This window comes from Euprymna scolopes, unplaced genomic scaffold (assembly GCF_053919585.1).
Source record: "Euprymna scolopes isolate OS-2025 unplaced genomic scaffold, ASM5391958v1 sca273, whole genome shotgun sequence".
NCBI classification, from domain to species: domain Eukaryota; kingdom Metazoa; phylum Mollusca; class Cephalopoda; order Sepiida; family Sepiolidae; genus Euprymna; species Euprymna scolopes.
This window is the reverse complement of record NW_027633295.1, coordinates 1-15,641: the sequence shown is the minus strand read 5'-3', so window position 1 is coordinate 15,641 and position 15,641 is coordinate 1. Positions and strand designations below refer to the sequence as shown.

The following is a 15,641-nucleotide window of genomic DNA, read 5'->3' as shown; positions in this document are numbered from 1 at the left end:
GAGTACTCTACATATGTTTTCTACTAGCTAACTTTAGAGTTAATATAGTTAATGGGTAGTTGAGATTGCATATTAAAACTTACTGTTTCCCAAGCATCAGCTTCATTAAGCAATTTTCTTAATAATAAATTGTTTAAAGCATGACCAGATTTATAGCCTTGAAATAAACCAATAATTGGATATTTTAATACAAATAAATCACCAACAGCATCGAGAACTTTATGTTTAACTAGTTCATTTTGATAGCGTAATCCACCATCATTAATAACGCCCTTATCATCATCAATAATCACGGCATTATTGACACTTCCACCTAAGGCAAGATTTTTTTGCTTAAGATATTCTGCATCTTTTAGAAAACCAAATGTACGTGCACGACTCATTTCTTTGAGATAAGAGGTTGAGGTGAAGTCAACAGAGAACTCTCTATCTTCATTTTTTTTGAGATAATCAAATTCAATTTTAAAGGTGAGTTTGAAGCCTTCGTATGGAGAGAGTTTTGCCCAGCTACCATTATCACGTTTGACCTCAATTTCTTTGAGTATACGCACAAATTTTTTCGGCTCATCCAGTACTTTGATTCCTGCTGATTGCAGAAGAAAAATAAAGATGGAGGCACTGCCATCAAGAATAGGAACTTCTGAACTATTAATATCAATTCTTAAATTATCAATGCCCATGCCAAAAATTGCTGACATGAGGTGTTCAATGGTTGAAATTTTAATATCTTTCTCTACTAGCGTTGTACACAGGGCAGTTTCTCCCACCTTATCAGGTGTAACATAAATTTCTACCGGTGGAGAAATGTCAATGCGACGAAATATGATCCCAGTATTTTTTTCAGCTGGATATAAATCAATTTTCACCTCTTTTCCACTATGTAGACCAATGCCAGATGCGGAAATAGGGGTTTTGATTGTGTACTGAAGATGTTGCATAAGTTTAAAAATGCTCTTTAAGATGTTTAAACCAGTCAATTACCTTAGGATAGGATTTCTTAATGGATGTTTTCTTTTGAGCTTTAGATGTGGATTGGGGGGTGAGCGTTTGTGGAGAATTTAATAGTCGCATTTTTTGGCGTTCTTCATAGATGTATTGGACTAAGCCGATAGTTGTCGCATAATCGGGAGAATTTCCATCAGATTTTACATTCTCTGTATTGGGAGAACCCACTCGAACCATACAAGGATGGCAGATTGCTTGGGTTAATGATTCTATTCCTTCAATTAATGACCCACCTCCTGTTAGGACAATCCCAGCTTTAAGTTCATCAGCATATCCACTTTCGGCAATCTTTTCAGCAACTTTTTCTAAAATAGCTTTATAGCGTTCTTCAATTACGGTAGAGAGTATGCCACGTTTTGTTTCTTTAGGTTCTCTGCCACCAACTTGTGGGATATTGATTTTTTCCTCAGGATTTAGCAATTCTGAAGCACAGGCATGTCCATATTCTAGTTTGATTTTTTCTGCTTGATTTTGTGGTGCTCCATAAACTCCTGCTATATCGGAAGTAATAGAGTGTCCAGCCATATCAATCATTGAAACGTAGCGTACAGCTCCATCAACATAGACAATAACATCTGTGGTTCCAGCCCCTATATCTACCACGGCAACGCCAAGATTTTTTTCATCTTGAGAGAGAATAGCAATACTGGATGCTAAAGGTTGTAGGATAAATGAACCTACCTGTAAATCACATTGTTTTACGCACTTTTCAAGATTTTTTACCGCAGATTGGGCACAGGTAATAATATGAACTTTTGCTTTGAACCTAACTCCATACATACCAACTGGTTGTCGAACGCCTTCTTGATCATCAATAATGTACTCTTGAGGCAGTAAGTGCAAGGTTTGATGATTGCTTTCTATAGAAGTTTTTGATTGAACATGTTCTAGAATACGTTGAATATCATTAACCGTAACTTCTCTGCCGGATATAGCGACATCTCCTACGATATCTTGGCTTTTGACATGGTTGCCAACAATACTGACATTAACAGAGGAAATTGAAATTCCAGAGATAACTTGAATTTGTGCGACAACATTTTTAATGGCTTCTGATGTTGCTGATATATCAATAAGAGAACCCTTACTTAATCCTTTTGCATCGCATTTGTCTTGAGCAATAATTTTTAGCTCTCCCTTTGGCTGTATTTCTCCGACGACAATGGCAACTTTAGATGTGCCAATATCTAAACCAACAATGATATTTTCCTCAGATTCCATAGATTTATTTAATAAATTTGTAAACTGAGACCTTTGTATAAAAAACAATAATTTAAAATAGTCAGAATTTTTCTGATTGTTACCATCTGTGATGGTGTCAACTCGTTTATTAAAGACTTACCAAGAGTGGTATATCATATTTAAACTTACTTACGTTTTTTCTTAATCAGTAAAGCTTTCTCTCATTTTCCAAGCATTCTTCTTTTTATGTAAAGATCTCAAATGTAATTCAATATTTTATATTTTTTTAATTAATGTGGTATATTCTCCCCCATTTTCATTATAACGCTGAAAGTATTTTTATTCTCTAATGTAGGCAATGTTTCATTAGAATAATAATTTATTGCTTGATTGCAAATCCATCATAGTAACGCAAATCTATGTATTGACTTTTTTGGATGGTTTTTTGTGCTTCTGCAGGAAGTTTGTTTAGCCATTTATAGAAGCGAGATAGGTAATTTTTCGCATCATTTTTGTCTATAATGATACGTTGATTGGTATAAATTAGTGCTACTGTAAATAAGTCAATGTTTATTTTTTCTAAGGGTTTCAATAGTGAGGGTGTTTTGTTTGATAAGGTAAGTGATGGGATGAGATTTTTTAAAATAGAGAGGTTTTCTGTTGAACTTTCTATTTGCACAAGAGTTTTATACTCATCCCATATAGCCTTATCGACCTTGAAATGTTCTCCTTGTAAAGAGATTAAATAGTTTTTATGCCAGCGAAACAAAGGTTTTTTTGGGGTAATATTCACAGATAAATCGCCAATTCCTTCTTTGTTCACCGAGACAGATTCAACCCAGGGAAATTGCTTGATAGTTTCTTCTAACTCTTTAGTTTTTAGTTGTAGCCATGATTGATTAATGTATTGTTCCAGTAATGCATGAATTTTTTTTATATCAGGATTGTACTCAGAGGAATCAGTTAGTTTAATATTCTTGATAGGGGAGTGCCATAATGAATAAATTCCCCATCCAGTAAGTATTAGGACTGTAAGAATAATGGTGGTATTGCGGACAAACTGTAGGGAGAATTTCATAACAGCTTGCTTAGTCTACATTTTCTTTGATATGTTGTGAAATATACAAGCCTTGTAAGATAACAAATACCAGTGTTAGTCCCATCATGCCAAATAGTTTAAAATTCACCCATACATCAGTTGAATAGGTGTAGGCAACATATAGATTAATGATACCAGAGAGGACGAAAAATACAAACCATCCCCAATTAAGATGATTCCAAATACGTATAGGTAGAGTGATTTTTGTTCCCAGTATAGCTTGAATTGCTGGTTTCTTTAACACAATAGTGCCTATTACCAAAGCCACAGCAAATGCCCAGTTTACAATTGTTGGTTTCCATTTAATAAAACGTTCATCCTGAAAAAAAAGGGTCATCCCACCTAGTACGATAATAATAATTAAGGTAATAAGATGCATGGTTTCAAATTTACCAACACTAAAACGATGCCAGAGCGTTTGTATGATGGAGGCTACCATTGCAACAATCGTAGCAATGTATATATCATAGAATTTAAAGGCGATAAAGAATAAGGCAATTGGGATAATATCAATAAGTACTTTCATGGGTTTGGTAATATTTTTAAAATAGAATCGAATATAAAAGGTTGGAGAATTGAGAGGGTTTTTGATAGTTAGGTGTTTTGTTGACGACGTTTTCTAAGAGTCATTTTATACCACAGTAGATGTGATAAAAACCATGAAATGGTTGCTGTAACAAGACCACATAAAAAGCTACCCAATAGCAGGGGCTTCCATACCAAAGATAGTGAGGTATTCATCCATTCTAGAGAAAGTTCAAATTCAGGAAATTCACCATTAAAGTTTAGAAGTAGTGCCCCGATTTTATAGGTTCCATAAAACATTGGTCCCATGGTGACTGGATTGGTAATCCATACTAAGGAGACAGCTATGGGTATATTGGCGTTGAACAATGTACTCATCAGAGCAGCTTGTATCATTTGTAGTGGCCAGGGTGTAAAAGCACTAAAGAGACCCACAAAAATAGCATTAGCAAAACTACGTCGTTTGATTAGCCATAGCTGACGCCGATTAAGGATAGGCATTAGCCATTTTAAGCTACGATAGTTTGATAGTTGATCTCGAGTTGGAATATATGAGTTTAACTTGTCGATAAATGGGGTCACTTTTTTTATTTTTTCCACTTCCTAGTTTGAATAAATCTCTGTGTTATTATGCACCTTAATAACTATACTGAAAAAAAGTTTTTTTTCCAAGCATAGAAGAGGCTAATGTGGTGAAATTTTTATTAAATTTACTTGATTTGTTTGTTAGGTAGAGTATAGTTGTAGCAAAGATTATTGAAAATTTATGTGGGTTATTTCTATGGGTTAGTGATTGAGTATTGATTAGATATGCTTCAGTGTCTAGTTGGATGTTAAGATGAACCAATTTGGTGAGATTATCATTGCTATGTTGCATCGTAAAAAATTAGCTGACTTTACTCCCTATATTTTTGCTTTGGTATTAGTAGCAACCGTATTGTACTTGCTAATAAAAATGCTATTTCTTTACCAGCATACCGTACTATTGAAGCAGCAAGAGGTTAATGAGTCATTTAGAAGTGTTGCAACAAAGAAAAATTTGCTTTTTCACTCTCAGAAATGGCATATTCAAGCAGAGATAGTGAGTCTTCCTGTATATCGACGACAACAAAATGCGTGGTATTTCACTATTAAACCAATATTTTGGCTAGATAAACACCAAGAAAAAAATCTTCCACTAGGATTTCCAAGTAAAATTCGTGTAGCATGGTATCAATCATTTGATAGAAAAAATACTACTAATATTATCCCCCTTAAACTAGGTGATTATTGGCGTTTGTGGCTCAAGCTTAAACCCATTCATTCTTATGCTAATTCTGGTAGCTTTGATTATGAAAAATGGGCATTTGTTAATCATATTGATAGTCGAGCTTATATACTAAACTCGACTAAGAAACAGGTCTATCATAATTATCGTGTTGAAAAACATCAGTCAAATTTGATTGATCGATGGCGCAGTTATTTACGAACAAGTATTGATACCGCAGAAATACCTAAAGATGCTAAGGCTTTATTAATGGCATTGATGATTGGAGATAAATCTTTTCTCTCGCAGGGTCAATGGGATGCTTTTCGTGATGCTGGCATTTCACACTTACTGGCAATTTCTGGATTGCATATTAGTTTAGTTGCATTGTTTATGGGTTGGCTAGCTTCTTTGTTTTGGAGGCGTTCTGTTTCTTTATGTCGCTTAATTTCAGCTCCCTATATTTGGTTTTTTGGAGGGTTATTGGTGGCAACAATATATTCATTATTGTCAGGTTTTGATATTCCTGTTCAGCGTGCTTTGGTGATGTTGGCGGTAACTTTTTTTTCCTTGATAGTTAAGCGGTATATTCCCAATTTAGTTATTTTATTGCTCGCTTTTATTGCAGTATTGTTATTTGATATTCGCTCATTTTATGCAACAGGATTTTGGCTGTCATTTGTTTCAGTGGCTATTATCATCATGTTAATAAGGGGGAATGATTATGAGAGAAAAAGATTACGCCTATCAACCATAAGTACAGTCAATCCTAATACTTTGGGGTTAGTGGTTAGAAAAATTGGACAGACTCTGTATACATTGTTTAGATTGCAGTTGGCAATCACGATATGTTTAATCCCATTGTTACTATTTTTCTTTCAAACTGCCTCAATTATTTCACCTATTGCGAATTTACTGATTACCCCTGTGGTGGGGTTTGTCATTATTCCGATGATTATGATTGCTGTTTTGTTGAGTTTTTTTCCAACAATATTTTCCCTTTTGATTATGGTAATTGGATTACTACTTACTCAAATAAACAGCATACTGATTGCATCAGTGCAATGGCTTGATCTTAGAATACAACTTCCATCCCTATCTATTTTTGTCACAATGATGACAACGGTGCTATTGATTATTCTCTTCACTAATATTGATTGGAAAAAGCGTCTTGCATGTTTGTTAGCGACAGTGACATTGCTTTATCCCTACCCCCAAACAATTCCTATTGGTCATGCTCAGATACATGTGTTAGATGTGGGACAAGGGTTATCAGTAGTGGTATTTACTACTAATCACAGTCTAATTTATGATTTTGGTAATCGAGGTTTAGGGAGAACTGTTGTCTATCCATTTATGAATGCAAATCTTAGGAAAGCAGATAGGACGATTATTAGTCATCATGATGTGGATCATTATGGAGGAGCAGAATATGTGCTTGCTAAATATCCTAATGCAACAAATATAAACTGGAAAAATTGTCAGGGACAGTGGAAATGGGATAAGGTTAGTTTTCAATTATGGCAATATCCATCGGCGATAGCGACAAAGAAAAAAGATAACAATCAATCTTGTGTAGTGAAAATAATATCAGAGAATGGAGAAAGTATGTTGCTAACAGCTGATATTGAAAAAGAGGCAGAAAGTTGGTTAGTTAATAAGAAAGCTGATGCTTTAGCTAGTGATGTATTGCTTGTTCCTCATCAGGGTAGTCAAACTTCATCCACTCGACCATTTATTGAGAAAGTTCGTCCCAAGCTGGCAATTGTTTCAGCAGGTTTTGAGAACCATTTTAAGCACCCTCATCGCAAAATAGTGATGCGTTATAATGAAATTGGTGTACCCATTTATAGCACAATTTGTGGGGGGACACTGACTATTCATCTAGGTGATGGTAGTATTGGTAAGCAATCTATTAAGCAGTATCGCCAAGATCGGGGTGGATTTTGGCTAAGGCAGTGCAATCAGTCCCTGTAAAATCGTATCATTTTGTCTATCTTATTTTTTATGTCGACTCATTCATCATCTCCTAAATCACCGAATCGCTCGTGGAGTGATCGGACACTTGCCATTCGTGCAGGGTCGTATCGTTCAAATTTTAAGGAACATTCAGAGGCACTTTTTTTAACATCAGGTTTTGCCTTTGATAGTGCTCAACATGGAGCAGATTTATTTGCCAATCCTAGTTTGGGCAATGTATATTCACGCTTCACTAACCCAACTGTTGATGCACTAGCTACACGAATAGCAGCATTAGAAAATGCCAATTATGGATTGGTTACTGCTTCGGGTATGAGTGCGATTATGACCTTATGTTTATCTTTATTGAAGCAAGGGGATCATATTGTGTGTTCACGTGATATTTTTGGTACCTCAGTAGGATTGTTTCGTGATATTGTTACTCGTTTTGGAATTGATGTGGATTTTGTGCCATTACATGGTTTATCTACATGGCAGAATGCCATACGGGAAAATACACGATTTTTATTTTGTGAAACTCCTTCAAATCCATTAATTGAGGCAGAAAGTATAAGTGATTTAGCTAAATTGGCTCATCAAGCTAAGGCGTTGTTGATTGTTGATAATTGTGTGGCAACACCAATTTTACAAAAGCCCATGGATTTTGGTGCAGATATCGTAATCCATTCAATGACAAAATTCGTTGATGGAGGTGGACGTTGCTTAGGTGGTGCTATTGTTATGAACGAGACAGAATTAAAAGATCAGATTTTTAGTACTATGCGTACTACCGGTCCTACCTTAAGTCCATTTAATGCATGGGTTATGTTGAAAAGTATTGAAACCTTGCCTGTGAGAATTATTGAGCAGAGCAAAAGTGCTATTGCTGTCGTGGAGTGGTTAGAAAAGCAAGATTGGGTAAAAAAGGTTAATCATCCATCATCAAAATTCTATTGTCCACAACAAAAGAAAATTGTTGATGAGCAAATGCATGCTTACGGTTCGCTATTATCTTTTGAAGTTGAGGGAGGAAAAGAGATGGCCTGGCAAGTGATTGATCGCTGTCAATTATTTTCTCGTACAGCTAATCTTGGTGATGTAAAAAGTTCAATTTGTCATTCTGCGACAACTACCCATAATCGTTTAACGCAACAAATGCGAGATGAGGCAGGAATCGGTGATGATTTGATTCGGCTTTGTATTGGTCTAGAGAATCCAGAAGATTTATGTCAAGATTTATCCTGTGAATAGACAAGGGTCTTATCTAATTTTATCAAAATAAAAAAGCACTCTTAGGTAGCAATTCTTTGCTATATTCTCCTTTTTTTACTTCAGCCAGATCAAAAGGAATGCGTGTTAGATAATAAGCTCTCTTTAGGGTTTCATTTGTATCTTGAGTTGATTTTTTTCAAGCATTTAATTTCTTTAAAAATACATGTTATTTTTTAATCATTTGCTTGCAATTGTCATGCTTTTTTGTTATATTTTAACGCTATATATTGTGCTTGAGTGCTCATTTTTCCACAATATATAGTTTTTTAAGAGATATTGCTTAAAAATCTTTATTTTCAAGTAATTAACTGGATTTTTACACCACTTATAAACATTTTTTACACAATTTTTTATGAGTTGGTGTGATTTTTTATGAATTTATTATTCTAGAATAAGCTATAAACTACGCATGCATTATGACTGATCAATCTAAAATCACAAGTGAATTTAATGCTTCATCGCAAGTTGTTTTACAACATCTAACTTCTGTATCAACAGAGCAAGAAAATCCGTATAAGGGATACACAGTATTACGTCGTAACGGTGAAGTTACTGAGTTTAGGGCAGAGAAGATTGCTACGGCTATTGATAAGGCATTTATTGCTACAAAATCCAAAGAAGTTGCCGGTTCTCAAAGTGTTCAAGAGCTCATTAAGAGGTTGACTAAAGAAGTTTCTGATGCTGTGGCTCGTCGTGTGTCAGTTGGTAGTCCTATTCATATAGAGGATATTCAAGACCAAGTAGAACTCGCACTGATGCGTAGTGAGGAACGTGAGATAGCACGTAATTTTGTATTGTATCGTGAGCGTAGAGCGGAAGAACGTAGGCAACGTGAAGCTCCTATTAGGCAACAGGAACATTTGGATTTTATGGTTTTACATCCAGATGGAAGTTCAAAACCATTAGAGGCAGAAAAACTTCATACATCAATTGAAGAAGCATGCAAGGGTCTTCAATTTGTAGATAAAGAGCGTATTTTTGAAGAAACTGTGGCGAATCTTTATCCAAATGTACCGCTTCGTGAATTAAACACGATTGTTATTATGTCAACTAGACCTTTGGTTGAAATAGAGCCAAATTATAGCTATGTTTGTGCAAGATTGCTTTTAGATAGTTTACGTACTTCTGCGTTGAAAGAGGTCCTAGATAGAGAAGTACAGATTAGCACTGAGCAAATGAGAAAGGTGTATGCAGATTATTTCATTGCTTACATCAATAAAGGGGTGGAGTATGAATTATTAGATTCACGCTTGCAAACGGAGTATGATCTAGCCATGCTAGGAGAAGCATTACAAACAGATCGGGATACTCAGTTTACATTCTTAGGATTTCAGACCTTGTATGATCGTTATTTTTTACATAAAGATGAAAGACGCTTTGAGATGCCACAGGCGTTTTTTATGCGTGTAGCAATGGGACTGGCAATTAATGAAAAGCACAAAACCCAACGGGCAATCGAATTTTATAATGTCCTGTCAAATTTTGACTTTATGTGTTCAACTCCAACCTTATTTAACTCAGGGACATTAAGACCACAACTCTCTTCATGCTATTTAACAACAGTTGGAGATGATTTAAATAGCATTTATGAAAATCTAAAGGATAATGCATTGCTGTCCAAATTTGCTGGGGGGCTAGGAAATGATTGGACTCCAGTACGAGCTTTAGGTGCGAACATTAAGGGTACTAATGGAAAATCACAAGGAGTTGTTCCTTTCTTAAAAGTAGCTAATGACACGGCTGTTGCTGTGAATCAGGGGGGTAAGCGTAAGGGGGCTGTGTGTGCATATTTAGAAACATGGCACATGGATATAGAAGACTTCTTGGAGTTGCGCAAGAATACAGGTGATGATCGCCGTCGTACCCATGATATGAATACGGCAAACTGGGTGCCAGATTTGTTTATGAAGCGTGTTGCAAAGGAATCTCACTGGACATTATTTTCTCCTGATGAAGTTGCTGATCTACATGATTTATATGGTTTAGAGTTTGATAAACGTTATGTGGAATATGAAGAATTAGCTAAGCAAGGTAAAATACGTAGTCGTACTATTCAGGCTGTTGATTTATGGCGTAAAATGCTGGGTATGTTATTTGAAACTGGGCATCCATGGATTACATTTAAAGATCCTTGTAATATTCGCTCTCCACAACAGCATATTGGTGTGGTGCATTCATCAAATTTATGCACAGAAATTACTCTTAATACGAATGATAAAGAAATTGCTGTATGTAATCTCGGTAGTGTCAACCTAGTACAACATATCACAGATAAAGGAAAATTAGATATAGAGAAAATTGAGAGTACGGTCAATACGGCTATGCGTATGCTAGATAATGTCATTGACTATAACTACTATAGTGTTGATAAAGCAGCCTATTCAAATGGATTACATCGCCCTGTTGGACTTGGATTAATGGGCTTTCATGATGCATTATTTAAATTATCCATTCCATACGGCAGTGAGAAAGCAGTTGAATTTACCGATCGTAGTATGGAGGCAATTAGCTATTACACAATCAAAGCTTCAACAGATTTAGCAGAAGAAAAGGGAACGTATAAGAGTTATCCAGGTTCACTTTGGAGCCAAGGAATATTGCCAATTGATTCCATTGAATTACTGGAAAAAGCCAGAGAAGGTTTGTTAAAGCAGAATAAAGATATGGTATTGGATTGGGAGTATTTGCGTTCTCGTGTTAAAAGTATTGGTATGCGTAATTCTAATACCATGGCAATTGCTCCTACTGCAACAATAGCCAATATTGTTGGAGTGTCTTCTTCTATTGAGCCGATGTATCAGAATCTTTTTACAAAAGCAAATTTGTCAGGGGATTTTTTATGTATTAATAGTTATTTGGTTGCCGAGTTAAAGAAATTAGATATGTGGGATGAGGCAATGATTAATGATTTGAAATATTATAATGGGTCAGTTCAGTCTATTGAGCGTATTCCTCAGCCTATAAAAGACATTTATGCGACAGCATTTGAAATCCCACATGAATGGCTAATTGAAGCAGCTTCACGTCGTCAAAAATGGCTTGATCAAGCACAGTCTTTGAATCTTTTTATCGCTGAAGCCGATGGTAGAAAGTTGGATGCTATCTATAAAAGTGCATGGTTGAAAGGGATTAAAACCACCTATTATTTACGTTCCACAGGGGCAACATCAATTGCTTCTGCTAGTAATAATGCTGGAAGTGTTGTTCAACTAAATGGCAATAATTTTGATCAAACTGATAAAGATTCTTATCTTAATGGAAGTAAGAATGGAAATGGATATGCTCATAGCGAAACAAAAGTTTGTAGTATCTTAGAACCAGACTGTGAAGCATGTCAATAATAAAAAAACTTATATAGGAGTATTAATATGTCAGAATCTAAAAATTCAGATAATCCTTTAGACCAGCTTCTTAGCGGCCAGTTTTCAGATAGTTTAGGGTCTAGTTCTCATGCAATTGAGCAAATATTTTCTGAAAATATAGCCAGTCAAGTTATGGATTCAAAGATGAAAGAAGCTGTTGACCCAACTCAACTAAGAGTAAAAGTTTCTGATAAGTCTATGCTTAATTCACGTGCAGATGTTAATCAGTTGGTGCCAATCAAATATCAGTGGGCATGGGAGAAATATCTTGCAGGTTGTAATAATCATTGGATGCCAACAGAGGTGCCTATGCACGGTGATATTGCTACATGGCGTAGTAGTAGTGCGTTGAGTGAAGCAGAAAGGCATATGATTAAACGTAATTTGGGATTTTTTTCTAGTAGTGAATCTTTGGTAGCCAATAATATTGTTTTTTCTGTTTATCGACACATCTCTAACCCAGAGTGTCGTCAGTATTTGTTAAGGCAAGCATTTGAAGAGGCTATTCATACGCATACTTTTCAGTACATTGTTGAGAGTTTGAGTCTTGATCAAGGTGAGATTTTTAATATGTATATGGAAGCTCCATCCGTTCATGATAAAGCTGCTTGGGCCTTGCAACATACCAAAGAACTAGAGGATGGTGAATTTGTGGTGGATACCTTAGAGAATCAACGTAAGTTTATATGTAACATGTTTGCACTTTATGTGTGTATGGAATCATTATGGTTTTATACCGGGTTTGCACAAATTTTATCTTTAGGTAGACGAAATTTATTAAGTGGTATTGCTACACAGTATCGCTATATATTGCGTGATGAGTCAGTACACTTTAGTTTTGGAATTGATTGTATTAATCAAATTCGTAATGAAAATTCAGCTATTTGGAATGATGCATTACAGAATACTATCATACGTATGTTACATGAGACAGTTGAGTTAGAAATAGCCTATGCGAAAGATACGGTTCCAACTGGTTTACCTGGACTTAATGAAGAAATGATTATTGGGTATTTAAAATTTGTTGCTAATGAGCGCTGCCGTATGTTGGGTATACCCATCCAATTTCCTAATGCTGTTGATACCATGCCTTGGATGTCAGAGATGATGTATATCTCTAAAGAAGCAAACTTTTTTGAGAACCGTGTGACGGATTATCAATCTAGTGGTTCGCTTTCTTGGTAATGGAGGTATTTATTCGTTATAATTGAGGTGGTCTAAGCTTGTTAAGTTTATTTTACTCTTGATATTTGATGAAAGTTGCAAAAAAAAGACGCATAGGAATTTATTGGCTACCTAATTTATTCACCTTGTCTGCATTAGCATGCGGGATGTATGCTATCGTATTAAGTACTCAACAGCAATATGTTCAGGCTTGTATCTTTATATTAGTAGCTGGCTTACTTGATGTATTAGATGGTCTAGTCGCTAAACTTACTGATAGTGCATCAGATTTTGGTGCTCAGCTGGATAGTTTGAGTGATATGGTCTCCTTTGGCGTAGCACCAGCATTTTTAGCGTGGCAATGGAGTTATGCTAACTTAAATCATGATGCTTCAATGGTGTTTTTTGTATTCACCGCTATGACAGCTTTGCGTCTTTCTCGCTTTAATACCCAGATTGGGGATAAGGAGAAAAAGATGTACTTTCAGGGACTACCTAGCCCAGCTGGAGCAATGATAGTATTTAGTTTTGTATGGTTAGCAGAAACTTATGCCATGCACCAGTCCTATGTAAGTTGGTTATTATTGGGTGTTAGCGTGATTTCTGCTTTGCTTATGGTCAGTAATATTCGCTATCCGGGAATTAAACATCTTGGTAAGAGGAAGGTTCCTTTTGTCGGTCTTTTAACTTTGTTGCTTGTTTTTACTGTTATTGTCAGTCAACCGGCATTGGCTTTATTTATCGTATCATTCGCTTACTCTCTATTTGGTATTTTCTATACATTACTGCTGCGTCGTCAGCGACGCATAGAAAGAAAACTAAAAAAAAGAGGTGTTACTCATAATCAGGTTAGTTAAATTGGATTTTCCAAAATTTGATTTAACTTGATAGTAAATAACACACTTTTCTCCAAACTTAAAAAAGATATAAAAATATATTTATATCTTATACCAATTAATATTTCTAATAGTTTATAACAATGGATAAAGTATATATATTTGATACCACTTTACGAGATGGTGAGCAAAGCCCAGGGGCATCAATGACCTTGAATGAAAAAGTACGCATTGCTTCAGCATTGGAAAAAATGAAAGTAGATGTTATTGAAGCAGGATTTGCTATTGCTAGTGAGGGCGATTTTCAGTCAGTTAAGGCAGTGGCTGATATGGTGAAAGAGTCGCAGGTGTGCAGTTTATCACGTGCAAATAAGGAAGATATTGAGCGTTCTGCACAAGCGTTGGTCAATGCTGCTCAACCAAGAATTCACACTTTTATTGCTACCTCTCCTATTCATATGGAGATGAAATTGAGAATGTCACCAGAGGCAGTATTAGAGCAAGCTGTTAAGGCAGTAAAGTTAGCACGTAATTTTACTGATAATGTTGAGTTTTCTCCAGAGGATGCTGGTCGTTCGGATATTGATTTTTTATGTCAGATTGTTGAGCAGACTATTGCAGTAGGTGCAACAACTATTAATCTCCCCGATACTGTTGGTTACACTTTTCCTGCTGAATTTGGTAACATTTTTAAACAGGTGATTGAGCGTGTACCAAATAGTCATAAAGCAATTTTTTCAGCACATTGTCATAACGATTTAGGGTTAGCAGTCGCCAATTCTATGGCAGCGATTGAAAACGGAGCTAGACAAGTTGAGTGTACGATTAATGGTCTTGGTGAACGAGCAGGAAATACAGCTTTAGAAGAAATAGTGATGGCTATCCGTACACGTCAAAGTTTCATTCAAAAGAAAGTTGATTTAGATACGACACAGTTAGTTCCAACAAGCCGTTTAGTAGCTGGAATTACTGGTTTCCCTGTGCAACCGAATAAGGCTATTGTTGGTGCAAATGCTTTCGCACATGAGTCAGGTATTCATCAGGCAGGTGTGCTTAAATCTCGTGAGACTTATGAAATTATGGATGCAGAAACAGTTGGCTGGACATCAAATCGCTTAGTATTGGGTAAACATTCAGGGAGAGCTGCATTAAAAGATCGTATTGAACAATTGGGCTATACAATCGAAAGTGATGAGCAACTTAATACGCTTTTTCATAATTTTAAAGCATTAGCCGATCGTAAACATGAATTGTATGATGATGATTTACAGGCATTAATTAGTGGTACTGACTCAGATGAAATGACTGGAGAGAATGCCTATCAATTAGTATCATTGAATGTAAAATTAAGTTTTGGAAATTTTTCCTTATGCACAGATTAAAATGCGTGTAGATGATGTTGAAAAAGAAGATAAAAGTGAAGGATATGGTGCAGTTGATGCGGTATTTAAGGCAATTGAAAATATCGTGCAATCAGGGGTAAATTTATTGCTTTATTCTGTTAGCAATGTGACAGATGGTACAGATTCACAAGGTGAGGTAGCAGTGCGTATTGAATTGAATGGTGCTGTTGTGAATGGTCAAGCTTATGATACAGATATTATTACTGCTTCAGCAAAAGCCTACATTAATGCATTGAATCGGATGAAGGATATTAATAAACTTCATCCACAAAAAGCTGATACGGTATAAATGCTATTGAGGGATATGTCACAAGTAGAGTGGAACAACTTTCAACGGCATTGTCTTTCTCAGATGGGGATTGCTGATTTTTATCTTGAGAAAGATAGAGCGATTATTGATGATTCGAGTGTTGCCTCGCCCATAGTTAGAGAGGAGATTAGTGCTAAGAAGATTAGTAAGAAGGTATCAGAAGTTCCTGCTACTCAAATAAACAAGTCTGTTGAAGTAGATGTTGTTAACTCATCTGCATTATCAAGTTGTAAAGCGGATAAATTAGTAATTAATGAGCTTTCTCAACGAGGCAGTAA

The 15,641-nt window shown here is 35.8% G+C and overlaps 6 protein-coding genes and 1 pseudogene across 6 annotated transcripts; 5 read left to right on the top strand and 2 right to left on the bottom strand.

Moving 5' to 3' along the window:
- Positions 1–23: 23 nt before the first annotated feature.
- LOC145274160 (UDP-3-O-acyl-N-acetylglucosamine deacetylase-like) lies at positions 24–938 on the bottom strand. The gene has a single exon (XM_080127324.1). The coding sequence runs from the start codon at positions 936–938 to the stop codon at positions 24–26; it is 915 nt and encodes a 304-aa protein (XP_079983450.1).
- A 4-nt stretch (positions 939–942) lies between these two features.
- Positions 943–2,226, bottom strand: LOC145274159 (cell division protein FtsA-like). Its single transcript, XM_080127323.1, has one exon. It carries the CDS (start codon positions 2,224–2,226, stop codon positions 943–945), a length of 1,284 nt encoding a protein of 427 aa, XP_079983449.1.
- A 4,838-nt stretch (positions 2,227–7,064) lies between these two features.
- Positions 7,065–8,267, top strand: LOC145274157 (O-succinylhomoserine sulfhydrylase-like). Its single transcript, XM_080127322.1, has one exon. It carries the CDS (start codon positions 7,065–7,067, stop codon positions 8,265–8,267), a length of 1,203 nt encoding a protein of 400 aa, XP_079983448.1.
- Positions 8,268–9,043: 776 nt separating this feature from the next.
- Positions 9,044–11,629, top strand: LOC145274156 (ribonucleoside-diphosphate reductase subunit alpha-like). The gene has a single exon (XM_080127321.1). It carries the CDS (start codon positions 9,044–9,046, stop codon positions 11,627–11,629), a length of 2,586 nt encoding a protein of 861 aa, XP_079983447.1.
- Positions 11,630–11,656: 27 nt separating this feature from the next.
- LOC145274155 (ribonucleoside-diphosphate reductase subunit beta-like) lies at positions 11,657–12,835 on the top strand. The gene has a single exon (XM_080127320.1). The coding sequence runs from the start codon at positions 11,657–11,659 to the stop codon at positions 12,833–12,835; it is 1,179 nt and encodes a 392-aa protein (XP_079983446.1).
- Positions 12,836–13,793: 958 nt separating this feature from the next.
- LOC145274154 (2-isopropylmalate synthase-like) lies at positions 13,794–15,032 on the top strand. Its single transcript, XM_080127319.1, has one exon. The coding sequence runs from the start codon at positions 13,794–13,796 to the stop codon at positions 15,030–15,032; it is 1,239 nt and encodes a 412-aa protein (XP_079983445.1).
- A 1-nt stretch (position 15,033) lies between these two features.
- LOC145274153 (2-isopropylmalate synthase pseudogene) lies at positions 15,034–15,342 on the top strand (annotated as a pseudogene).
- The last annotated feature ends 299 nt before the right edge of the window (positions 15,343–15,641 follow it).